Source organism: Vombatus ursinus, unplaced genomic scaffold, assembly GCF_900497805.2.
Source record: "Vombatus ursinus unplaced genomic scaffold, bare-nosed wombat genome assembly UNPS02007284.1, whole genome shotgun sequence".
NCBI classification, from domain to species: Eukaryota; Metazoa; Chordata; class Mammalia; order Diprotodontia; family Vombatidae; genus Vombatus; species Vombatus ursinus.
Window position 1 is genome coordinate 521,991 of NW_020947062.1, and position 27,256 is coordinate 549,246.

Below are 27,256 nucleotides of genomic sequence, written 5' to 3' on the forward strand. Positions count from 1 at the left end.
ACCTGGAGTAAGGAAAACCTGAGTTCTAATCTAGCCTCAGACTACTGCTACTCACTCATGCTACCTGTATGACCCTCAGCAAGTCACTTAACTCCTATTTGCCTCAGTTTCCTCATCTGTAAAATGGGGATGATAACAATAGCTCCTATTACCAGGGTTGTTGTGAGGCTCAAATGTGATAATAACTGTAAAAAGCACAGAGGCAGAGACAAGATGGCAGAGTAAAAGCAGTGACTTGCTTGAGCTCTCCCCCAAACCCCTCTAAATACCAGTAAAAAAAAATGACTAAACAAATTCTAAAGCAGCAGAACTCACAAAAAGACATAGTAAAACAAATTTCCACCCCAAGACAACCTGGATGGTTGATAGGAAAGGTCTGTTGCACTGGGCAGTGTAGTTTAGCCGGGCCGTGCAGTCAAAGACCAGGCAAAGGAAACCTGGAACAGGCCTTGTGACTGAATCCTGGGAAGCTGTGGTGGTTTCCAGACTTCTCAACCCACACATACCAAAGACAACTTAGAAGGTCACTGGAAAAGGTCTGTCAGACCTGGGTGAGAGAGGAGTGGTCTAGCCCTAGCCCTAATGCAGCCCCAGCCAGCGGCTACAGCAGCAACTGTTGCTTCCAGAGCTCTCGGCCCACAGACAGTGGAGGGATTGAGCAGCTAATCAGAGAAGGATTGCAAAGATCTCTTTGCTGGTGCTGAGGCAGGGTTCTCTTGCTTTGCCTGTGCTTGGATCTGGGTTGCAGTCCTGGGGCGAGAAGGAGCGAAGGAGTGGTGGAGCTTGTGGCAGTGGAAAGGGAATCCTCCTCACAGTTCGAAGGCAAAAAAGAGTGCTTGTGGTCACTCATAGACCAGAGCACAGGCCAGGAAAGGAGTAAACACCTCTCCTTTGATCATACCACCTTGGAAGAACTGAAAATTTACAGGTCCTGAAAAGTATCTCTGGAATATAACAAAGAAATACAAGACCTACATAGTTCTTATCCTTATATCCCATAGTTATATTCCAAGAAAACAGTTACACAAAACCCCTGAAGTTTGGGACAATACACCCTCCACATTGGAAACTGAGCCCTACCTTAACGAAGAGTTAAAAAGTTAAGTAATTGGCTGGGAACATGTGCAAACAGAGGCAAAAAACTCAGACTACAGAATCTTACTTTGGTGATAAAGAAGATCAAAACATACAACCAGAAGACAACAAAGCCAAAGCTCCTACATCCAAAGCCTCCAAGAAAAAGATGAACTGGTATCAGGACATGGAAGAGCTCAGAAAAGGATTTTGAAAATCAAGTAAGAGAAGTAGAAGAAAAATTGGGAAGAGAAATAAGATTGATGCAAGAAAATCATGAAAAACAAGTCAATAGCTTGCTAAAGGAGACCCAAAAAAACACTGAAGAAAATAACGCCTTAAAAAATAGTCTAAGGAGAGATAATTTAAAAATTATTGGACTATCTGAAAGCAATGATCAAAAAAAGAGCCTAATGGGGCAGCTAAGTGGCACAGTGAATAAAGCTCTGGCCTTGGAGTCAGGAGGACCTGAGTTCAAATCCAGCCTCAGACACTTAACACTTACTACTGTGTGACCTTGGGCAAGGCACTTAACCCCATTGCCTAGCCAAAAAATATATAAATAAATAAATTTTAAAAAAAAAAAGAGCCTAGACATCATCTTTCAAGAAATTATCAAGGAAAACTGCCCTGATATTTTAGAACCAGAGGGCAAAATAGAAATGGAAGGAACCACCAATCACCTCCTAAAAGAGATCCCCAAAGGAAAACTCCTAGGAATATTATAACCAAATTCCAGAGTTTCCAGGTCAAGGAGAAAATATTGCAAGCAGTCAGAAAGAAACAAAATATTGTTGAAACACAATCAGGATAACATAAGATTTAGCAACTTCTTCATTAAGGAACTTCAGGGCTTGGAATATGATATTCCAGAGGGCAAAGGAGATAGGATTACAACCAAGAATCATCTACCCAGCTAAACTGAATATAATCCTTCAGGGGGAAAAAATGGAAATTCAATGAAATAGAGGACTTTCAAACATTCATTATGAAAACACCAGAGCTGAATAGAAAATTTGACTTTCAAATATACAAATGCAAGACTCAAGAGAAGCATGCAAAGATAAACAGGAAAGAGAAATCATAAGGGACTTATTAAGGTTGAACTGTTTACATTCCTACATGGAAAGATGGTATTTGTAACTCATGAGACCTTTGTCAATATTAGGGCAGCTGGAGAGGAAAAAATTATATGTATAGATAGATTGATAGAGGGCACAGGGTGAGTTGAAGATGAATGCGTGATATTTGGAGGATAAAATTAAGGGGTGAGAGAGGATCATACTGGAAGAAGGAGAAAGGGAGAAGTAGAATGGGGTAAATTATCTCACATAAAACATACAAGAAAAGGCTTTTACAGTGGAGGGGAAGCAGGGGAAGGTGAGAGGGAATGAGTGAATCTTATTCTCATCAGATTTGGCTTAAGGAGGGAATAACATTCACACTCAATTGGGTATGGAAAGCTATCTTACCCTACAAGAAAACAGGGGGGAAGGGGATAAGAGAGCGGGGAGATGATAGAGGGGAAGGCAGATTGGGGGAGGGGGTAATCAGAAGCAAACACTTCTGAGGAGGGACAGGGTCAAAAGAGAGAACAGAATAAATGGGGGGCAGGATAGGATGAAGGGAAATATAGTTAGTTTTCCACAGCATGACTACCATGGAAGTGTATTGCATGACTACACAAGTATAACCTGTATTGAGTTGCTTGCCTTCTCAATGAGGATGGGTGGGGAGGGAGCAAGGGAGAAAATTTGGAACCCAAAGTTTTAAAAACAAATGTTAAAAAATTGTTTTCACAGGCAACTGGGAAATAAGATATACAGGCAATGGGGTATATAGAAATCTATCCTCCCCTACAGGAAAACAGAAGAGGAAGGGGATAAGAGAAGGGGGGGACCGAGATAGAAGGGAGGGCAAATTAGGGGAAAGGGTATTCAGAATTCATGCTGTCTTGGGGTTGAGGGAGGGATGAGATGGGGAGAAAAATTGGAACTCAAAATTTTGTGGAAGTAAATGTTGAAAACTAAAAATAAATAAATGAATCTTTAAAAAAAATTTTTTTAAATAGCCTAATCCAAATGGCAAAAGAGGTCCAAAAAGCCAGTGAGGAGAAGAATGCCTTAAAAAGCAGAACTAGCCAAATGGAAAAGGAGGTCCAAAAGGTCACTTAAGAAAATAATTCCTTAAAAATTAGAATGGAGCAAATGGAAGCTAATGACTCAATGAGAAATCAAGAAATTATAAAACAAAACCAAAAGAATGAAAAAATAAAAGATAATGTGAAATATCTCATTGGAAAAACAACTGACCTGGAAAATAGTTCTAGGAGACATAATTTAAAAATTATCAGACTACTTGAAAACCATGATCAAAAAAAGCCCAGACATCATCTTCAATTATCAAGGAAAACTGCCCTGATATTCTAGAACCAGAGGGTAAAATAGAAATTGAAAGAATCCACCAATCACCTTCTGAAAGAGATCCCAAAAGGAAAACTCCTAGGAATGTTATAGTTAAATTCCAGAGTTCCCAGGTCAAGGAGAAAATATTGCAAGCAGCCAGAAAGAAACAATTCAAGTATTGTGGAAACACAATCAGGCTAACACAAAATTTAGCAGCTTCTACATTCAGGGATCAGAGGGATTGGAATATGATATTCTGGAAGTCAAAGGAGCTAGGATTAAAACCAGGAATCACCTACCTACCCAGCAAAACTTAGTATAATTCTTCAGGGGAAAAAAAATGGAAATTCAATGAAATAGAGAATTTTCAAGCATTCATTATGAAAAGACCAGAGCTGAATAGAAAATTTGACTTTCAAATACAAGACTCAAAAGAAGCATGAAAAGATAAACAGGAGAGAGAAATAATAAAGGACTTATTAAAGTTGAACTGTTTACATTCCTACATGGAAAGACATTTGTAACTCATGAGACCTTTCTCAGTATTAGGGTAGTTGGAGGGAATATATATATTATTACATATATAATATAATATTGTATTATATTATTAGGGGGCATGAATATGAAGGGATATCTAAAAAATAAAATTAAGGGGTGAGAGGATTATACTGGAAGAAGGAAAAAGGAAGAGGTAGAATGGGGTAAATTATCTCACATAAAAGAGACAAGCTTTTACATTGGAGGGAAAGAGAGGGGAGGTGAGAAGGAATAAGTGAACCTTACTCTCATCCAATTTGGCTTAAGGAGGGAATAACATACACACTCAATTGGGTTATCTATCTTACCCTACAGGAAAATAGGGCAGAAGGGGATAAGAGAGGGCAGGTTGGGGGAGGGAGTAATGAGAAGCAAACACTTTTGAAGAGGTATAGGATCAAAGGAGAGAATAGAATAAACAAAATAGGATGGAGGGAAATACAGTCTTTCACAACATGACTATTATGGAAGAGTTTTTCATGACTACACATGTATAACCTATATAGAATTTCTTGCCTTTTCAATGACGGTGAGTGGGGAGGGAGGAAGGGAGGGAATTTGGAACTCAAAGTTTTAAAAAACAAATGTTAAAATTTGGTTTTACATGCAAATGGGAACTAAGATATACAGACAAAGGGGTATAGAAATCTATACTGCCCTACAGGAAAATAGAAGGGGAAGAGGATAAGAGAAGGGGAGGGGGGGTGATAGAAGGGAGGGCAGATTGGGGAAAGGGTATTCATAATGCACTCTGTCTTGGGGTGGGGAGAGGGGAGAGACTGGGAGAAGATTTTGAACTCAAAATATTGTGGAAGTGAATGTTCAAAACTAAAAATTAATTAATTTTTAAAAAAAGAGAGATTAGCACAGTGCCTAACACATAGTAGGCTCTATATAAATGTTAGCAATTATCATTATTATTCCTTCTAGCTCTAATTCCTCATTATTATTTCTTGCTCTAATTCCTCATCATTATCATCACCTTTATTATTTTCAGTTCTAATTCCTTATTATTTCCAGCTCCAATTTCTCATCAATATTATTTCCAGCTCTAATTCTTCTTCATTATGATCATTTATTATTATCATTATCATTATTAATTTCCACCTCTAAATGCCCAGGACCTTCAATCGTCACGTGGGGGATATAAGGAACCTCTGAGAAGCTCTCAGGAGACCTTCCCAGAGGTCTCAGAGTCCCGCCCCCAGGAAGGGTGCGCCGCTTCCCCATTGGTGCCTCAGGTATTTCCTGTTCCGAAAGACACGCGACTTCTCGAATTTCTCCCCCTCTTCCCCGCCCCTACCTCATCCTGTTCCCTAGCAACTGGCGAAAGAGTCGCTTCCACCTTAGCAACGAGTGGGGACCTAACCATGGCGGAAGAAGAGGAGGAGACCGTCGCCCCGACCGAGAAAATCGTCAGGAGCCAACTAGTGTTTCTGAACCTGCTGGACACATACAGCAGCAAGAATATCGGGAAGGTGAGCGGCGGGAGGCAGCCTGGGCCCCTGCCCCCCCACGTGGCCCTCCCCCCCAGAACCGTGCACTGCCCCAGCCCAGCCTCCGACCCCAAACCTTCTAGAAAAAACACCACAACACTGACAATGTTGAAAAAGGTGGGGCGGGGAGTCATAGTCATAGACAGCAAATCAGGAGCCTGCGCCCAAACTCTGCTCTTATGATTCGGGGTAAGGGGGAATCTTGTCTCCAGGGCTTTGCCAGAGGGGTCATGGTTCTACCAAGGTTGTTGCAAAGATTTCCACTGCTGACCGGTGACACACTACTGCCCCAGGGCCAGTCTCACTGGACAGTCTTATCACCAGCAAGTTGACCCTGTAGATAATGAATTCTTTGACTATAGTAGCCCAATATATAAAAAGATTTTTGTTAATAGCCCTCAGTCCTGGACAAATCCTCCCTCCTTCCTCTACTTTTGCAGGAATGAAATTGCACAAAGGGACACAAAGGATGCTAAGAATCACAAAAGATTATCCTGCAAGCATTAACTTACTAGTTGGTGCTCCAAATGTGAAATCATTGCCCAGTCACCACAAACTGACCCTAGGTGAAGGCATTCAGTGTTTTGAGCTGATCTTCTATGGAGGATTTATGGAAGGACATGAAGAGGAGTCATACAGAATAAGAAACCATGAGATTTGTCAAGTATGGAAGTACTTAGTATATGACTACATAGTATATAGGTGCCAGTTGAACCCACAAGTTCCTGGCTTCAGGGCCAACTGTCTGTTCACTATGCGACATAGTACATTTAAAGAAATTAATGCTTGTTGAAATTAATTGCACCCTGCTAGGCTCTATAGGACATACAAAGTTTAGATGAGATATGACCCTGTTCTATATGCCATGGAGCTTGCAGCTTAGTAGAGAGGGATAATATAATATGCATATACAAAAAAAGTAAATGCATGAGAGGTGCAAGAAAAATACAGTGATAAGTCCAAGGGAGGAAAGGTCATTACTACCTGAGGGATCATCCCTATACTCAACTCCAATGGCTTCCTGTCACCTCCAGGATCAAATATAAAATCTTCTGTTTGGCATTCAAACCCCTTCAAAAACAACCTCCCATACCTCTTTACCACCTCCCCCCACTTCTCCATGCAACATATACCTCCCTGCCCCATGTACACTTTGATCAAGTGAAAATTGCCTTGCTGTTCTATGAACAAATTTTCTAGGGCTGTCTCTTAAGCCTGGAATGCTGTCTTTCCTCATCTCCACTTCCTGGCTTCCTTCAAGTTCCAGCTAAAATTGTAGCTTCTACAGGAAGTGTTTTCCACCTCCTTTTAATTCTTGTGCCTTCCCTCTGTTAATTGTTTCTTATTTATCCTATATATAGCGTGTTGGTACATATTTGTTTGCTTGCTGTCTCCCCCATTAGATTATGAGGTCCTTGAGGGTAGGGTCAGTGTTTTGCCTTTCTTTGTATCTCCAGCATTTAGCAACTCAGAAGGTGCTTAATAAATGTTTATTGATTGACTGATTATTAATTAGCTCCTTATCATCAAATCTCATCTTTTTTTTTCTCTTTTCTTCTCTGACTTCTCTGTAGCAGTTAGCACCATGGAATCTCCTCCTCCTTCATATTCTCTCTTCCCTTAGATTTTTGGCACATGTTTTTTTTCATATCTCCTGTTCTTTCTCTGTCTCCTTTGCCAGCTTAGTATCTTCTTTATACTTTAAAAAAATGTGTGTTTCCCAAGGTTCTGTACTAAGGCCTTTTCTTTTCACTCTCCTATAAGTGACTTCATCCACTACTTTGGTTCCAATTATCACCTCTATGCAGATGATTCCTACATCTGTATCTTTACTCCAAACCTTTCTCCATAGTTCACTACCATTGGACAGCTTCTTGGATCACTCACCAAGGGACTTCAAATTCCATAATTTATCCTTATCTCCCCTCAAACCTGTACTTCCTGCTACCATCTTTGTCTCTCTTAGTAGAATAATCATTTTCCTGGGCATTCACACTTGAAATTTCATTTATTTGTGGCTCTTCCTTACTGTCAATTCCATATCTTTCTCATTTGGCACCTCTTCTCAACTCTCACAGAATACATCCTTAGTTCTCACCCAGCCTATTAGCCTCCTAACCAGTCTTCTATCTCCAGTCTATTCTATCCCCTCTCCAATTCCTCACCACTGTCTCAATAATCTTCTTAATGCACCCCTCTTTTCATGTCGCTTCTCTACACAAAAACCTTCAGCTATTCCCCATCATTTGCAAAATAAAGTTGAATATCCTGGCCTTGCAAGACATTTAAGTCCTCCCTCAATTTCCCTTTATCTTATCTAAACATTATCCCTTATGTTCCCACCCCAAACTCTTCCCAGAGCTTATTTCCAAATGTCTCTTTTAACCAAACTGTACTACTCTGTGTCTTTGGATCTTCTTCAGTCTTTTCTTGTCTCCATGTCTTTACTTGTGTAGTCTTCCAGTTAGAATAAGCCTATTTCTGTCTGTTGAAATCTCTCCCTTTCTTCAAGTCCCAGGTAAATGAACCTTTTCCATGAAGCCTTCCTTAGCTCTTTAGCCGAAAGTGACATATCCCTCTTCAAAATTTTCACTTTGCCTGACTCTTCCTTTGTTCTTGTCACATTCTACCTCTTATCATATTCATCTATGTATGACTTGTCTTCCCCATGAGATTATAAAATCCTTGAGATAATTTTTTACTTTTGTATTCCCAACTCCTAGAACATAATTTAGTACTTAAATGAACCCGTGATCTCAATGATGTGGGTACTACCTCCTTAACCAGACAAATCCTTACCTCTCCACATCATCTCAGAAGCAGCTGGTGTCCCACTTCGTAGGATGCTGGGCCTGGAGTCAGAAAGACCTGAGTTCAAATCTTGTTTCAGATACTTGATAGCTGTGTGACCCAGGGCAGTTCACTTAACCCCTGTTTGCTTCAGTTTCTTATAAAATGCAGATAATAATAGCACCAATCTCCTAGAGTTGTTGTAAGGATCAAATGAGATAATATTTGTAAATCAGCACTTAGCACACTGCCTAGGATATAGTAGGTGCTAAAAAAAACTTCTTTAATTAGAAAAAATAAAATATTTAAATAAGATTTTAAAAATTAATGCAAAAAAATGGTTCTTTTTTTTCCCTTCCACATTTCCCCTGTCATCTTGCCTTGTGCAGCTTTTGTCAATATCATAGTGTACTGGAGGGATTTCCTTAGGTCTGTTAATACTATATAGGTGCCAAATTTAGTACACAGGTTGCCCATCTGTTATTATTCCTTGCTGCTGATACATATTTTTTGATCATACGTTTCCCAGATATCTTTTATACCACTTTCTTTTTTTTGCATATAAGTCAAAATTGGTAATATGCTTTAACCTATTTTTGTCTATCATATATCTTTTCCATTGCCCTTTAGATTCCTCACAATTTTCATTGAGGATGTTCTTGATATGCATTTAGATAAATTTCAAAGATTTTTATAGAATTGAAAGGGTAATGGTAAGTAGCTATCAACATCCTCTCACTTGCCTTTTTAAAATAGAAATACCATCCATGATTTTTCTCAATCACTCAGTATCTTCTTCTCTTTCAAATGTCTTTAGAATCTTTGTCTCAATGCTCTCACGGTAGGGGGCAGCTAGGTGGCGAAGTGGATAGAGCACTGGCCCTGGATTCAGGAGGACCTGAGTTCAAATGCGGCCTCAGACACATAATACTCACTAGCTGCGTGACCCTGGGCAAGTCACTTAACCCCATTGCCTAGTCAAAAAAAAAAAAAAACAAAAAAAAAAAACAATGCTGTCACGATTGTGCAAGCTCCTAAATGTATTTCCTCTGTGTGTGCTTCATCTGGCCCAGCTTCTCTTATATTCATTCCTTCATATAGCCAAGGATTGACTCCAAATGTGGTGGTTCCATTGTCATTAGTGAAGAAAATAGTTTGTTATGGAAATTCTATAAAGCCTGTCCTATTTTTTAATCTGTTGTCCTGCCAGTTTCATCTATAAATGCTTTGAAGATCATGGAATCACAGAATTTTAGAAGTGAAAGGGAACTCAGTAACCATCCAGTCCAACTCCTACCTGCCTAAAAAGGAACTTCCACATCTGCACATCTGACCATCTAGCCTCTACTTAAAGACCTCCAATGAGAAGGAACCAGTTACCTCCACAGGCAACCTATTCTACTTATGGATAGCCCTAATTGTCAGCCCTAAATTTGCCTCTTTATTTTATTCTTCCCATTACTCCCAGTTTCCTTCTGGGATAAAAAAAAAAGTTGAGTTTAGTCACTTTTCCACACCAACCCTTCAAGTACTTGAACAGAGTTATCATGCCCCCCCATCTTTTTTTCTCCAGACTAACTATCCCCTATTCTTCCAGCTGTTCCTCCTATGGTTTGAATTCAAAGCCCTTCACCATTTTAGTTGCATTTGTCTAGAAGCCTGTTAGCTTTTCATGTCCTTCCCAAACTGAGGAGCTCACAGCTGAACAGATGTGGTATGAGTGAGAGCAGAGTAGAACTATCACCTTATTGCAGGAAGCTGTGACTTTCTTAATGCAGCCCAAGTTCACATTTACTTTTTTGGCTGGGCTCTCTGGTCATTAAAAGCCTCAGATCTTTTTCAGACGAATTGCTATCTTATCTTACCTCTTCCACCTTATACTTGTGAGGCTGATTTTTAAAATCTAAAATATAAGACTTTATATTATTCCTGTTGAATTTCATCTCTTCTCAAAGTTAGCCTAATGCTCTAAGCCAATAATATTCAATTTTTTTTTGATCATGCACCCCTTTCAGTAACAAATTCTTGAGCAAGCACCCCCAATATATGTATACTTACTTATTTTTAATTAGTGCATGTACCACTCTACTAATAATTATACATGTTATAAAATTTACACAGAAATAGATATTGGAAAAGGATGAGATAAAGGTGAAATAATATTTGATCCTGGAGTCTGATAGAGCCACTGTAATTTACTGAGTAAGGAAGTGATTAGACAAGACCTACATTTTGAGAAAATCACTATATGGAGTTTGGATTGGAGAGGGGAGAGACTTGAGGCTAGTGGACCAGTCATGGGACTATTTCTGTTATTTAGGAAAGAGATGATGAGAACATGAGTTATGGAAGTAGTTGTATGAGTGGAGAGATGGAGCCCGATGCAAGAGATGTTGGGAAGGTAGGGAGGCAGAGAGAGTAAACGCTTCTTGGGTGCTTAATATGTCCCTGCCACTGTGCTAAGGTCTGGGGATACAAATACAGACAAACAAGATACTTCCTGCTGCTGTTCTAATGGAGGAAGACAACACATAAAATAGAGCTGGAGAGTTGTATTCGGCAGGGTGGGGGGGGGAGAAAGTGGATGTGTGAGGAAGAGTAAAGAATCAAATATAATGCCAAGGCTCTAAACCTGAGAGACTGGAAGCTTATTGGTTGGTCTCTTTGATACAGATGGGGAGTTTGGAAGAGGGGAGAGTTGGGGAGGAGATGGAATATTTGAGTTCAATTTTAGATGTATTTGAGATGTGCCTGGGACATCCCATTTTAAATGTCCAATAGACAATAAGCACTGCAAAACAGATAAGCAAATATCTTATGAAATGCTGTTTTTGCCAACTTCTTTATTTAATTCTACAAAGATTGTCATCCTTCCATATAGCTACAATGTCTTTGTGTCTTCTAGTTTTATTTATAGCATGAATGTTAATATTATTGTGGTTCAGTTCCTTCAATAGTATGACAGTTCATTACTTGTAGATGAGGGTCTCATGTTAAGAATATTAACAGTTAAATGAATATTTATAGATGAATTCAAAACTAAGATTCTTCACACTCTTCCCCTACTCTACCACTATAACCACAGTTGGTGAAAATGGATGCACAGGACTGAGGGCTAATTTGTTTCATGGTTTGCCATGGCCAAAGAATTCATCACCTGGTAACAAGCCCACTGGTAGAGAGAGTAGGATCTTCCTTGGCAAGCAGGCAGTAGTCTCTCATTTGTACAGTGCTCAAAGCCAGTACTCCAGTAGAGTGTAGAGGCAAGAAGATTTGGTCTGGAGTTGGGATACTTGGGCTCTAGGCCCAACTTAGCTGCTTATCCAACTATGAAACCTTAGGTAGATCACACTACCTGCCTCTCAGGTTTTCAGTTTCCTCTTCTATAAAAAGATGGGTTTGGACTGAATGATATCTAAGGGCCCTTCCAGTTCTAAGATTTGGAAGAAGGAAGAAGTCAGGTGAAGATAAAAATATATTGTTAAATCCTGGTACAAGATAGACTATGATAAGTGCAATAAAGGAGGTACAGATTACACTAATCATTTAACATAGAATATTTAAAGTATCACAGTAACACATATTTTCTGTGTGAACTTGGGCAAATCACTTAACCTCTCAGGGTTCACAGTCAATCAACAGCTTTTATTAAATGCCTACCATGTGCCAAGGCACGAGGGTCTAAGATTGTAAATTGCAGATTAGTTGTTGACCTGCATCAAATGTCCCACACTGATAAAGTAACAAGTTCTGATCTCCATCACCCTCTTCCTTCTATGCCTCCCTCAAAAAAAAAAAAGACTATATCACAGGGGAGCAAGTTCTCTCTATAAATTGTTATTTGTACTTGGAATAGTTTCTGGTTTTCTTGTAGTACTTATCTAACTGTATGGTTGGGGCTTCACTTGAAGAAATAACAGAAGAAGAAGAAGAAGATGTTGAAAGCAAATCAGCTGGCCTAGAAGGCTCAGCAGCTAAATCAAAGGAAGGCACTTTTCAGATAGTAGGAACCCTTTCCAGTCCCGAATGCATGCCTCCCAAATTTGCCATGGAAACATACTCAGTAAGTATGGGTTATTTTGTCAAGGCTGGGGAAAAGGAAATATATTAATGTCCTTATGCACACCTTTGCAATAGGCTACTCTTCACTTTGCATGCTCTCTTGTTGATAAAAGCAGGGGAAAAAATCAGATCTACTTGGACTGTGGCTAATAAACCATCTCCATTTTAAAGGTGAAGAGGTCATTACAAGCTAAATGATTAAATTATGGAAAGAAGGACATGTTATATCTGGGATTCAGACTCAAATTCCTTGTCCTTTAGCCTGTGCTTTTAGCATAGTCTATTCTAATTATTCAAAACTGTTATTTCCCAACTTAAAAACTTATTAAAACCTAAAAAGTTAAAACTTATCAAAAATTTTTTAAAGTATGTAAAAATAAAGGATCTTGTAATTTTAAGAAATGGGACAGGCCTATAGAGGGAATATTTGTAGGCAGGAAGGCCTTCCCAGCACCCTTAAAATATACAATAGGCAATAACACACTCAGTCAATACGTAAGTAAAAGGAAAACAACTTTCAGAGTTTCAGAGTTCTGATCAACATAGTGACCAGTCATGACTAATGATGAGGCATGCCTCCTTCCTTGGGCAGAGGTGATGGAATGAGCTGCAGAATGAGACATACAACTCCAACAGAGCAATTATATTGATTTATTTTGTTTGACTATACTTACTTGTTAAAAGGGAAGACTTCAGTTGTTCATAGATTTTAGTGGGAAGTGATGGAAAATAAAACAAAGAAAAGAGCATGAGTAAAGCATTTAAATACACAGAAGGAAAAACAGTTCAAAACAGGGCACAGACAGAGAAACTTTAGTGTTACTGTGTTAAGCCTGATTTGCAGTTTTAAAAAACTAACTACATTAGGGGTAGCTAGGTGGCGCAGTGGATAGAGCTCTAACCTTGGAGTTAAGAGAACCTGAGTTCAAATGCGCCCTCAGACACTTGACACTTAAGAGCTGTGTGACCCTGGGCAAGTCACTTAACCCCGATTGCCTCACAAAAAACAAACAAACAAAAAAACTAACTACATAATAGACGGTCCTGGTTTCATATACAAGTCTCTTGATTATTAAGTTCATAATAAAATTTTTTTTTTAAAAAAGACTGTGTTATGATAAAAAAAAGAACACTAAACTGTGAGTCAGGAGCTCACGGTTCTAGTCCTGCTTCTGCTACTTTACTATTCGGGCTGCAGTTTCTTCACTTGTAAAATGAGGGGCTTGGATTAGATGATACCCCATAATAATGCTAGCCAGGAATGTGATGCCTCAGTTATGATATTCAATTTAGCAACAATCCTTCCTCATTATTAGTAATTCTACTTAGTCCTTCCCTTCAGGAATTTTCCACTCTCCAACAAAAATAATGGTTTTTGATGAAGTTTATTACTTACTCTATGTTCATATTTTCCATGAAAATAAGTAGATCTTTTCTTCCATACTTGGAAAAGATGTTATCCCATTGAAGCAAGTATTCTTTCCTCTGATAAAGCTATTTCTTTCCAAAGAGAATTTACCCAACACCCTGGCAGTCTTCTAATTCCTTTAAACTTACTTGCATGCTATTGTAGCCTTGCCTCTCTCTTTAAAGTTAGACATAAGCTCTCATTAAAGACTTCATCAAAAGACTTCATTGAGACATAAAAAGACTTCATTAAAGATATGAAAAGACTGTTAAAATTCATCAGTAATTTAACAATTATATTGGATTTTTATTACATTTCATTAGATATTTCATCTTATGTTCTTTTACCATAATAAAGATTATCCCTTTCTTTCATGTGCCCTTTCATGTGCCCATTTTTAGAAGATTATAGGAGGTCATGAAAGATCTTAGTGATCTTACTCCCTACATTTTACAGATGAAGACACTGAGATTCAACCAAATTAAGTGGTTTGGTGACTTGCTCAAGGTCATAAGACTTGTAAGAGGGATAGCTAGAACTTAAACTCATGTCCCCTTAATGCTAGACCTACTGTTCTTTCCACTTCTGCATGCTCTCTGCCTTTTTTTAACCTTTTCATGCATATTTCTTTGCCCTAAACAAGTCACAGATTCACTTAGGGATTTTTAACCTGGGGTCTATAAGTTTATTCTTAAAAATATTTTTATTTTATTGCAATTTAATTTGTTTCCTTTGTAATCTTATATATTTTTATAAATTTAAAAACATTACTATGAGAAGGGGTCCACAGGCTTCACTTTACTGTCAAAGGGGTCTATGACACACAAAGAAGTTATGAATCCCTGACCTAGGTAATGTCCCTTTTCTTCATGTTTTGACAGGCAAAATCCAAATGGGATGACCATTTTAGGTACTTTTTTTTTTCCTATTGGCTATTTCAGTTTGGAAATGAAATTAAATAGCTAAAGGCAAGAGTAAAATTACAAGGGTAAAGTAGTAGAATTCTTTGAGAATATTCTATATTTCCTTCATGTACCCTAATAAAATTGCATGATTATATAGATTTTGAGCTGAAATAATCTTCCTTAATCTTCAGAGCACTGGGGAAACATTTAGCCATCACTCAGACTTATGGTGGGAGCAGGAAAAGAAAAACCTATTTTTAAAATTTGAATACAGGGCAGCTAGGTTACAAAAGATTTTCCAGTTGCAAAGATTTTTTAAAAAAATAGTCATCAAAGCCTACCAACACATCACATCAAACATATTTGATAGCATATGGAACATTCCATACCCCTTTTCCCCACCCCAGTGAAAGGAGGGAGGTGTCTTTCCTCTTCTCTTCTCCTAGGCCAGGCTTGGACCTAATTACGTAATGGTCAGGGTTTGTTTGTTTTTTTCTTTCTTTATACATTGTTTTAGCCATCATATATATTGTTTTCCTGATTCAGTTTACTTCACTCTGTATCAATTCATATGTCTTCTTATGTTTCTCTGAATTCCTCATATTTCTCATTTCTTCTAGCACTGTTATTTTAATTTATCCCAGTTGTTTAGGCATTGCACACTGATGGATATATATTTTGTTTCTAATTATTTACTATCACAAAAAGTGTGAATATGGTATGTATAGTACTTTCTGTCTTTGGGGTATAGGCTCACCAGAAGGCACTCTGGATCAAAGTATATCAACATTTTGGCCCCCTTTTTTTCTTTCATAATTCCAAATTGTTTTCTAGAATCATTAAGGTATCTTATAGCTTTGCCAACAATATATTAGAGTAACTAACTTCCTACAACCTCTCATACACTGATGATTTTACATTTTTTGGGTTGTCTTTGTCAATTTGCTAGATGTGAGGTGAAATTTCAGAGTTGTTTTAACTTGTATTTCTCTCGTTAGTTATTTGGATCAGTCTCGTGGTTGAGTTTGAAATTTTTTTTTTTTTATTGTTTATACCCTTTGACTACTTATTCGTTGGGGAATGGCTCTTGTTCTTATGTACAGTGTGTCCCAATAGTCTTAGTGCAGTTTAAACTTAAGGCTTAATGTGTTAATTCCCTGAATATCTTAGATATCAGACCTTTATCAGAGATACTTAATACAAATAATTTCTTCCCATTCATAGTTTCATTTGTCCTAACTGCATTGAATTTTGTTCATGTAAAAGCTTTTAAATTTCATAGAATCAAATTATTTATTTTATTTTTTGTTATCTCCTTTGTGTTATTCTCTAGTTAGTTAATTATATTCCTAGCTATAATTGTGACATGTATCTCTATCTATTTTCCTCCATTTAAAAAATTATGTGACGTATTATTTTTAGGTCACTTATCCATTTGGAATTTACTACTATGGTATATGTTATATGATGTTAGACCAAACCTATTTTAGCCTCAATTCCTTTTAAAGTTACCTTAATACTTTAATAGCAAAGAGAGTATTGTCTTATTGTGGAAGGTATTGGTATTATAGAAGAAGAATCCAAGCAATATAGACCATCCAATTAAAACAGAACAGATGAATATACATTTTAGGCATTCTTGAATGAACTAGCAGAGGTTACCAAAGTGGATAATACTGGCCCCTTGGGGGGGGGGACACTGGACCAATGCGGGGAGGGGGAAAGGGGGAGGCCACAGGTGTAATTGGAGGGCATTGAATAAAAGTGAGGGGGTGGTGGAAGCATAAGGAAAAAAGAGAAGAGAAGAAAAATTTGAAAAACTGTTCGTACATGTTTTATCTGTTATGTAACAGAGTTAAAGTCATAGTGATTACATTATTTTCCAAATAAACACACAAAATGCAAGTTATAACCAACCAGTGGTCAAGTCCACCAACAAATGTTGGTGGGAGAGTGTGTCCTGCATTGTTGGGAAGTCCAGCATGCATCAGCAGGAATATATGCACGTAATGACTTGTTTACAGTAAGATACTACATGGTTATATCATGTAAAATTGCATCATCAATTCAGGAAAAAACCCCATAAATTTATAATAAATTATTAAATTTAAGATGTGTCATTTAAAAAATATTTTAATGACACAAATTTCAAATAAAAACCATTAAAAGATTAAAGAAAGTAGATTTCCAGGGGGGCACTGAGTAATTTTCTTTAAAGGGGGCAGTAGGCCAAATAAGATTGGGAACCTCAACTAGAATCTGGCTAAAATAATGCTGAATAAATTTAGAGATAGTTTTAAATGGCGTGCATTTTCTTCCACTATTTTCTAATATCTTCCTTCTGAATTTGAATTTAAACATAACATAAAGAAGTCAACTTAAAATCAACTCATATTTATACTAAAAGCTATTTTGTCTTGTGCTAATTACCTAAACTATTTTCCTAAACGTCTTTGTCCCATCAAAACACCATATGATATTAATAGAAGTATAATTTTTACTAGAAATTGCTTTGTGGATATATTTCATATGGCCTTGTACTATAGTAGTAATTTAGAAACCTTAATTTAACCTAAATATTTTATGACTGTTCTGTTCACTTCTTGCTACAAATAACTGAGTGACAGTTTGGTGGTCTTTTCCCTTCAGAACCTTTCCCGAGAAGAACTGCTGTTGCACCTGCTTGAATGTGATATTATCATTTATAACATCACAGAAAACATACCACAAGTTGATGAAGCTATGTGGGCTGTTTCTGGTCAGTGAAGTGTTTTCTTTCATCAATACTAACAAAAATCACGTATATTGTATTTGGCCTGATAAGGGCCTAAGTCAACACTTTGTAAATCAGGGTCATAAAAGAAGTGATCTAGATTGTTCTAAAACTCTAAATTGAATACTCGTTAAAGTATCTCTGTGTATGTACTTCACACGGACAGGAAATTTTTGATCATCAAAACAAATATAAGATAAACCTTTAAAATTCATTAGAAAACATAATTTCAGGAAATGCTAAATTCATTATTAATAGAACAGGTTAGTGTTTAGTACTTAGCTGTGTTGCTGATTTAACCTTAAAAAACAGAATAGACCAAATGGTAAAAGAGGCTAAAAAATTCACTGAAGAAAATAATTCCTTAAAAATTAGAATTGTAGGGGGCAGCGAGGTGGCATAGTAGATAGAGCACTGGCCCTGAAGTCAGGAAGACCTGAGTTCAAATCTGACCTCAGACCAAACTCTTGACACTCACTAGCTGTGTGACCCTGGGCAAGTCACTTAACACCAATTGCCTCACCAAAAAAATTAATTAATTAATTAATTAAATAAAGATGAAATAAAATAAAAATTAGAATTGTGCAGGTGGAAGCTAATGACTATGAGACATTGAGAAACAAGAAAACAAAATCAAAAAAATGAAAAAAATAGAAGAAAATGTGAAATATCTCATTGGAAAAACAACTAACCTGGAAAGCAGATCCAGGAGAGATAATTTTAAAATTATCAAACTACCTGAAAGCCATGATCACAAAAAGAGCCTGGACTTCATCTTTCAAGAAATTTTCAAAGAAAACTGCACTGGTGTCCTAGAACCAGAGGGTAAAATAGAAAGTGAAAGAATTCACCTATCACTTCTTGAAAGAGATCCCAAAATGAAAACTCCCAGGAATATTATAGCCAAATTCCAGAGCTCCTTGGTGAAGGAGAAAGTATTGCAAGCAGCCAGAAAAACAGTTCAAGTGTTGTGGAAACCCAGTCAGGATAATACAAGATTTAGCAGCTTCTACATTAAGGGATCAGAGGGCTTGGAATATGATATTCTGGAGGTCAAAGGAGTTAGGATTACAACCGAGAATCACTTACCCACCAAAACTGAGTAAAATTCTTCAGGTGAAAAAATAAACATTTAATGAAATAGAGGGTTTTTAAGCATTCCTGATGAAAAGACAAGAGCTGACTAGAAAATTTGACTTTCAAATACAAAACTCAAAAGAAGCATGAAAAGATAAACAGGAAAGAGAAATAATAAAGGACTTATTAAAGTTGAACTGTTTCCATTCCTACATGGAACGTCACCAGTGAAATTTAACAAAAAGGTAAACTGAGACACATTTCTCCAAGCAAGGTATCATTTTATTAAGAAGGGCATGCTACCTGCCAGTAAAAGGGTCAGTGGCTACCTCAGTTTCCAGCCAAAGGCCCCAAACAAAAGAACAGCTCCCCTTTTATAGGTTTTGGGGAGTTCAGAACAAAGAACAGAACAGGGTAGGTGACATTATGTTGTTGAGGGAAACATGATTGATTACATAGTTGAGGCATGAGGAACAATATTATTTGTTGGAAGTTGCGAATGGCAGTTAGCAATTACCTTCCTCCTTCTGTCCTGTGACTAAGATGTGTTCATTGTTTGAGTCTGCCTGAAAGATAGTGGCCCAGAAATCCTTGAAGGATAGCTTGGTGGTGTAAAGATATTAAGCCTGACTTCTGCATCCCCCAAAATTAACAGAATTCCTTGAGGCAAGAATAGAACAGTTAGTAATTAGCAAGAAAACTAGATTTCTAAACTTGACTCATTACAGGTCAGCTGAATTCTGAACTGAATTCAGAGACAGAGAACCATGATTTAAGCAGTTACAGGACAAAATCAATTAGTTGTAAGTAGGATCAATAGAAAAAAAGTTATAGAATCAATTTTAATCTTCTCAGGAAATTGATACTTGTAACTTCTAAGAACTTTATCATTATTAGGGCACTTAGAAGTAGTATACATAGACAGAGGTCCTGGATGTGAGTCGACCATGATGATATCTAAAAAAGTAAAAGTAAGGGGCGAGAAAGGGGGATGACTATGATGGGATGAAAACTAAAACAATAAGAGGTAAGAAAAAGGGATACACTGGGAGAAAAGGGAAGGGAAAGGTAGAATGAGGTAAATTATCTCATATGAAAGAGGTGCAGAAGAACTTCTACAGTGGAGGAAAGATAGGGAGATGGGGGACCAAACTTGAACCTTACTTCCATTGGAATTGGCTCAAAGAGGGAAGAACATACACACTTAGTTGAGTATAGAAATCTATCTTACCCTACAGGCAGTGGGAGGGGAAGGGGATGAGAGAATGAAAGGAAGGGGCTGATAAAAGGGAAGGTGGATTGGAGGAGGCAGTGGTTAAAAGCAAAATACTTTTGAGGAGGGACAAGGTGAAGAGAAAAAGAAGAAGAAATGGGAAAAATAGGATAGAGGGAAATATATAGTAATTGTGAAATTTATTTTTTTAAGTTTCTCTGATAAAGGCTTCATCTCTCAAATATATCAAGAACTGAGTCAGGTTTGTAAGAGTACAAGTCAGTTCCCAAATGACTAATGGTCAAAGAATATGAAAGGCAGTTTTCAGATAAAGTAATAAAAACTATCTATAGTCATATGAAAAACTTCTCAAAATCACCATTGATTAGAGAAATGCAAGTTAAAACAACTCTGAGGTACCACCTCACATCTCTCAGATTGGCTAGTGTGAAGACAAGGAAAATGATAATTGTAAGAGAGGATGTGGGAAACTGGGACACTAATGCAGTGTTGGTGGAGGTGTGAACTGATCCACCCATTCTAGAAAGCAATTTGAAACTGTATGCCCAAAGAGCTAAAAAATTGTACATACCCTTTGACCAAGCAATGCCACTCCTACATCTGTATCCCAAAGAGGTTTAAAAAAAAAAAAGGAAAAGTACCTATAGGTACAAAAACATTGATAACAGCTTTGTGTGTGTGTGTGTGTGTGTTGGCAGAGAATTGGAAATTAAGGGAATATCCATTAATTGGGGAATGGCTGAACAGATTGTGGTATGTGATTGTGATGGAACACTACTGTGCTATAAGAAATTGACAAGCAGGATGCTTTCAGAAAAACCTGGAAAGATTTACATGAAACGATGCAAAATGAAGTGAACAGAGCTAGAACAGTGTAACAGCAATATTGTACAGATGATCAACTGTGAATGGAAGCTATTCTCAGCAGTGCAATGATCCAAGACAGTTCTGAAGGACTAATGATGAAAAATGCTATCTACTTCCAGAGAAAGAACTGATGGAGTCTGAATGTGGATCAAAGCATACTTTTTTTTTACTTTATTTTTTTTTAATTTTGTTGTTTCTTTCATAACATGACTAATATGAAATATGTTTTACATGACTGCACATGTATAACATATATCAAATTGCTTGCTTTCTCAACAAGAAGGGAGAGGAGGCAGAGAGGGAGAGAATTTGGAAGTCAAAATTTTAAAAAAAGAATGTTAAAAATTGTTTTTACATGTAATTGAAAAAATATTTAAATAAAAAAGTTAATAGATCTGAAAATCTGTATAGAGATGATAAATGATCCATAGGGGCTTATAAGATCACGAAGTGATATAGTATAGAGGGAAAAGAGACAAGGGCCTAGGACAGAGCCTTAGGGGATACCCATGGTTAATGGATACAACCTGGTTGAAGATCTAGGGAAGATGACTTAGAAAAGGAGCGTTGAGACAGGAGGAGAACCAGGAGGAAGGAGTGTTGTAAAAACCTAGAGAAGAGAGAGTATACAGGAGGGGAGGTTTATTGACAGTGTCAGAAGCTGCAGAGAGGTTAAAAAGGACGAGGACTAATAAAAGGCCATTAGATCAATGGTAACTTTGGAGACAGCGGTTTCAATTGATTGATGAGGTCGGAAGCCAGACTGCAGAGTGTGAGAGGAAAGGAAGTGGAGGTAGTGACTATAGATGCCTTGTCAAGGACTTTGGCCATGAAAAGGAGGAGAGATATAGGATAATAGATAGTGGGAATGGATGGATCAAGTAAGGAGTTTTTTAAGGATAGTGACACATTGGTATGTCTGAAGAGAGCAGGGAAGCTGCCAGTAGACAGGAAGAGACTGAAGATTGGTAAGAGAGTAGGGATGATAAAAGGGGCAATCTGCTAGAGAAGACAGATGGAATGAGATCACTGAATATGTAGGAGGGTTCTTCCCTTGGCAAGAAGGGCTTCCTTTTCATGTGAAACAGATTTAACAACAATAGCTGCAAATAATTGTACATAAAATGTGCTTAAAATAAATCATATCTCTCTCCTTCTTTCTCTCTCTTTCTCTCTTTCCCTCTCTCTCCCCCTCTTTCTCTCTCGCTCTCTCACTCTCGCTCTCGGCATTACAGCACTAAGAGAAGAAACAAGCCATTTTGAAAAACGAAAGATATTTATCTTACTATCAACAATGATGACCTGGGCACGATCCAAACCCCTTGACCCTGTAAGTAACAAAGCTTCATTTTATCATCCATCTATCCATTCATCTTTTTATCCAGTCACCCATTATTTTAACAAGCATTTATTAAATGTTACCCATGTCAAGGTCCAATGTAAATGCTAAAGGTGTTAGAAAAAATAAATAAGACTTGATCCCTACCCTGTAGTTTAATAAGACAGAGGAGCCATGTAGATAAATATCTATAAAGTAAAATAGAATCTGTGTACAAGAGAGGCATAAGAAAATGCTATGAGACCTGAGGGTCAGAAATAATGTGCCAAATCATTGTAACTACTTTGTGTGGAATTTTCTTGCACATGATATTTATTTCTTTGAAGTTCTTATTTATTTGAAACATTCTAAAGATGGTTTGTTGCACCAAATTTTCTCAGAGCCTAAATTACACTCTAGACATTTATGTACTTTTGAAAGCTTCTTTAAAATTCTTCCAGGTTTTTAAAAATAAACTTTTCTGCATTGAAGGATTAATTTACAGTAGGGATTTTCTTAAGCACTTGAGAGAATTTTCTTCAATAATTTTTGAACCTGGATTGAATACAATGCATGAGATTGCAAGCTTTCTTGTTGAATAAATAAAAGTACAGTGCTGTTTTCTCTATATTTCTTTGCTAGTATAACTGTTTTATTCTCTTTTTGCAGCCTAGTATATATTCAGTACATGACTTTGAACTTGTCTGTGTATTTATTGTGTAAGTGTTTTTAATGCTCTTTTAAAGTATATTTATCCTGTCCTCTCTATTTGATTAAAAATTCCTCAAGCCTCATACTATCTTTCTGTATCCTCCCATAGGCCATATTAGAATATTTATTGAGGACTCAAGAAATGGATTGGCTGGCTGGCTGACTGAGGGAAACTAACCATCCTTGTTTTTAAAAAGCTGATTTTTAGTGTATTCTTTTCCATGCCATCCTTGGATCTGTAGCATCTCCAAGGTTTCGTACTTTGAAATTTTATCTCCCACAAAAATCTCCTGTCACCTTTCCCACATAATCTCCCATTAAACCTATACTTTTCCTTCAAAGTTATGGTATAAAAACTCAACTGGGCCCAAACTACTATTCAGCAATCCTAGTTTCCTCTTATTATCACAAGTAGTAATATCAGAACTGGGATTTGAACTCAAGACCTTTTTAATACAAATCTACTGCTCTTTCCACTATACCACACAGACTCCTTTCAAAAGAACTTCCATCAACTCCCTTCATTCCCCAGAATTTCTTTATGTCATCACACCTTCTCTATTCTTTTCCTCATATCTAAAATGAAAAGATATCCCTATTCTCTACTAATTTTTAATCCCTCTACCTAAGTCCTTGACCCCATCTGGCCTGCTACAGACCCTTATTCCATCAATCATCTGCTCTCATGCATTTCTCCTTCTGTGCTGTTTCCCTCCCATCTGTCCACAAATGTGCTTAGGTCTTCTGAATTCTTTTTTTTTAAATTTTTATTAATTTATTTTGATTTATCAACAATCACTTCCATAAGCTTTTGAGTTTTAAATTTTTCTCCCTCTCTCTCCCCACCTCCCTCCCCAAGACGGCATGCAGTCTGATATAGGCTCTACATATACATTCCTATTAAAACATATTTTCACATTAGTGATGTTGTAAGGAGGAATTAGAACCAATAGGAGGAACCACAAGAAAGAGAAAATAAAACAAAACAGAAGAAAAAAATAGCAAATAGTATGCTTCGATCTACATTCAGACTCCATAGTTCTTTCTTTGGATGTGGATAGCATTTTCCATCATGAGGCCTTTGGAGATGTCTTAGATCCTTGCATTGCTGAGAAGGGTTAAGGCTATCAACGTTAGTCATCACACAACATGGCTGTTACTGTGTACAATGTTCTCCTTGCTCTGCTCACTTCACTTAGCATCAGTCCATACAAGTCTTTCCATGTTTTTCTGAAGTCTGCATGTTCATCATTCTTATAGCAAAATAGTATTCCATTACATTCATAAAAAAAAAGTCTTCCCTTAACCCCATTCAAGTGTCGTCTCATCTCTCACCCATCATGGACAATTTTTGGAAATGTATTTTATATTTAGTAATTCTACTTCTTAATTATCTACCTTCACTTCAACCCTTTGTTATATGGTTATTAAATGTTATATGGTTTCCATCCTAACAACATTATTGATTGCCCTTTCAAAACTCTGTAGTGATCTCCTAATTGCCAGGTTCAGTCACCTTTCTGAAGTACTTGTCACAGTTGACCCCATCTTCATACTGTTTACTGCATCATCCTGTGGTTCCCATTCTGTTGAAGCTATTTTGGGGGGACTTAGAAATTGCCACTGAAGCACACCAGCCATGCCAAAAGCCTTTAGTTATGAGCACATTTTACCTCATACAAGGGAAAGGGATTAAATTTGGACATCGGTCAGAAGTGAGAGTTGAAGAATGGGAAGAACATGAGGAAGAAATCAAGGGAAGAATGAGGTTGAAGAGTGATAAGCAAATGGGCTGGGTTTTACATAGGAAAGGAAAGTGGTCCTCCTCAGGTACTGTTGATTGGTTTCCTATGCCTTAAGGCAGCTAGGTGGCATAGTGGACACAAAGCTTGGCCTTGAGTCAGGAGGGACCCAAGTTCAAATCTGTCCTCAACACTGTGTCACCTCTGGGCAAGTCACTTAACCTCTGCCTCAGTTTCTTTGTCTCTAAAATGGGGATAATAATAGCACCTGCTTCGAGGATTGTGTGAGGATCAAATGCATTAATATTTGTAAAGCACTTAGCACTTGTAACAGATACATAGTAGGAACTTAATAAATGCTTATTTCCTTCCTTCCTGTGCTTGATGTCATGGGCAGGGGAGGAACCACTTAGCAACGTTGTATAATGGATGGAAGTTTACAGCAGAGAACATTCCAGATAAGAAAAGAGATGGGACACAACAGGAGTACCAGAGAGGAGGATTGGAGGCATCTTTAGAGCACAGGCAACCTGTTAGAGAAAGACCAGTCCTGAAAAGCCAGAGCCTTGTTTCAGAGACAGTGTGCTCTCCTGTTTCTACCTAGCCTGCTATCCATTCTTTCTCTGCCCTTCACTGTCTCCTCATCTTCCTCTTAATTATTTAATACGGGTCATCCCAACAGTTCTGTCCTTAGCCTTCTTTTCTTTCCTCCCATGGTCTCTCCTGTAGCAATTTCATGCACTCCCATGGCTTCAACTAGTACTTACACACTGCTAACTCCCAAATCTGTATGCTAGATTTGGAATGGCTTATGAGCTTTAGAGATTTGCCTAACATCTTCACCTAGATGTCACCTCAAACTCAACATGTCCATAAATTATTATCTTTCCTATAAAACCTACTTCTTATTTTGGCAACTTTCCTTTCAGTCTCTGATGTTTGAAACACTGATATTATCTTAGACTCTTGGTTTTCCCTTACCTCTCCTATCCACTCATTTTCCAATTACTGTTGGATCTCCAAAACATCCCACCAATCTATTTCTTTTCTCTCTATTATTCGCACTGCCATCATGCAGTACAGGGCCTCATTACCTATTACGGTGGTCTCCTAAAAGGTCTTCCTGCCTCAATTCTCTCCTACCTGTATCAGTTCTATGCAGGTGATCCTTAAATATTCATATTCAGTCCCCGTCTCCCCCTGAACTTCAATCTTGTATCACCAATTGTTCATTGGGTATTTCAAACTGGACGCCTCAGAGACATATTGGTGGTGGTACACACCTGTAATCCTTGCTACTATAAGAAGCTGAGGCTGGTGGATGGCTTCAGTTCAGGGGTTCTGAGATGTAGTAGGCCTAAAGATGATCAGGTGAACACACTAAGTCCAGCAATAATATGGTGAAGCCCTGACAGCTGGGGGCCACCAGGCTGCCTAAAGTAGAGTGAACCAGCCCAGGTCCAAAAAACAGGGCAGTTTAAAGCTTCTGTACTGAATAGCACTAGAATTGGCCCTGTGAGTGACCACTGCATGTCCAGCCTGGGACACCTAGCCTCCAAATAAATAAATGAAGGAAGGAGTAAATGAAACAAGTCTCATTCAACAAGTCTAAAATTGCACTCATTATCTTTCCTCCTTAACTCTTCCCCTCTTTCAAACTTCTCTATTTCTTTCAAAGGTTTCACTGTGCTTCCAGTGTTTCAGATATCTCACCATTATCCTCAACTCATTGCTGTTCAACACTCCAGTCAGTTGCCAAATCTTGTTTTTTTCTATTTCTTGCTTCTAAATCCTCTCCATTCACAATAGCTACCATTTTAGTGCAGGCCTTCATCAACCTTCACCTAGATTATTGCAACAGTCTCTTGCTTGATCTCCCAGCCTCAAAATTCTCACCACTCCAGTCCATTCTGCACCCTACTGCCAAAATAATTTTCCTTAAGTGAGAATTTGACCATGTGACTCCCCTACTCAACCAATTCCAGTGGCTTTCTGTTGCCTTTAGGATAAAATGAAAACCTCCTCTCTTTTATCTTTTAAAATAAATGAATGAATATATATGTGTATATATATATATATGTATGTATATATGTGTATATATATACATATACATTCATTTATTTATTTTTAGTTTTCAACATTCACCTTTATAAGATTGTAAATTTTAAATTTTCTCTGGCATGCGATCTGATATAGGCCATATATGTACAATAATATTAAACATATTTCCATATCAGTTATGTTGTAAAGAAGAATTAGAACCAAAGGGAAAAACCTCAAGAAAGAAAAAAAAGGGGGAGGGGAATAGTATGCTTCGATCTGCATTCAGATTCTGTAGTTCTTTCTCTGGATGTGGATAGCATTTTCCATCATGAGTTTTTTGAAATTGTCTTAGATCATTGCATTGGTGAGAAGAGCTTAAGTCTATCAAAGTTGGTCATCGCACAGTGTTGCTGTTACTGTGTACAATGTTTTCCTGGTTCTGCTTGCTTCACTCAGCATCAGTTCATGCAAGTCTTTCCAGATTTTCCTGAAGTCCTCCTACTCATCATTTCTTATGGAACAATAGTATTCCATTACTCATTATCAGTAATGTCCTTCAAGAGAATGAACTTTTGAAATTAGGACTTTAGAAAAAGGGGGGAACTTTGGATCTCCTCAAATCATTGGTTATCAATAATCATTCCTTTCAATTATCCAGAAAAAGAAACTGGGGCCCAGGGAGGTGAAGTGACTTGTTCCTATTTATTCTAAAGATCCTTGGTGTATACCTGGCAGGGGCCTCAGAGTCATCATGTTTAAGGCCCTCAATTTACAGGGAAGGAAACTGAGGCCCAGGGAATGGAAATGACTTACC

General features: G+C 37.6%; 1 protein-coding gene across 1 annotated transcript in view; it reads left to right on the top strand.

The window, feature by feature from the left end:
* Positions 1-5,386: 5,386 nt before the first annotated feature.
* Positions 5,387-27,256, top strand: part of AK7 (adenylate kinase 7) — a 104,418-nt gene continuing 82,548 nt past the window's right edge. Inside the window, exons 1-4 of the mRNA XM_027849266.1 lie at positions 5,387-5,494; positions 12,177-12,365; positions 17,327-17,435; positions 21,864-21,958. Of these exons, the coding sequence (XP_027705067.1) occupies positions 5,387-5,494; positions 12,177-12,365; positions 17,327-17,435; positions 21,864-21,958 (501 nt within the window). The remainder of the gene's footprint in view (positions 5,495-12,176; positions 12,366-17,326; positions 17,436-21,863; positions 21,959-27,256) is intronic.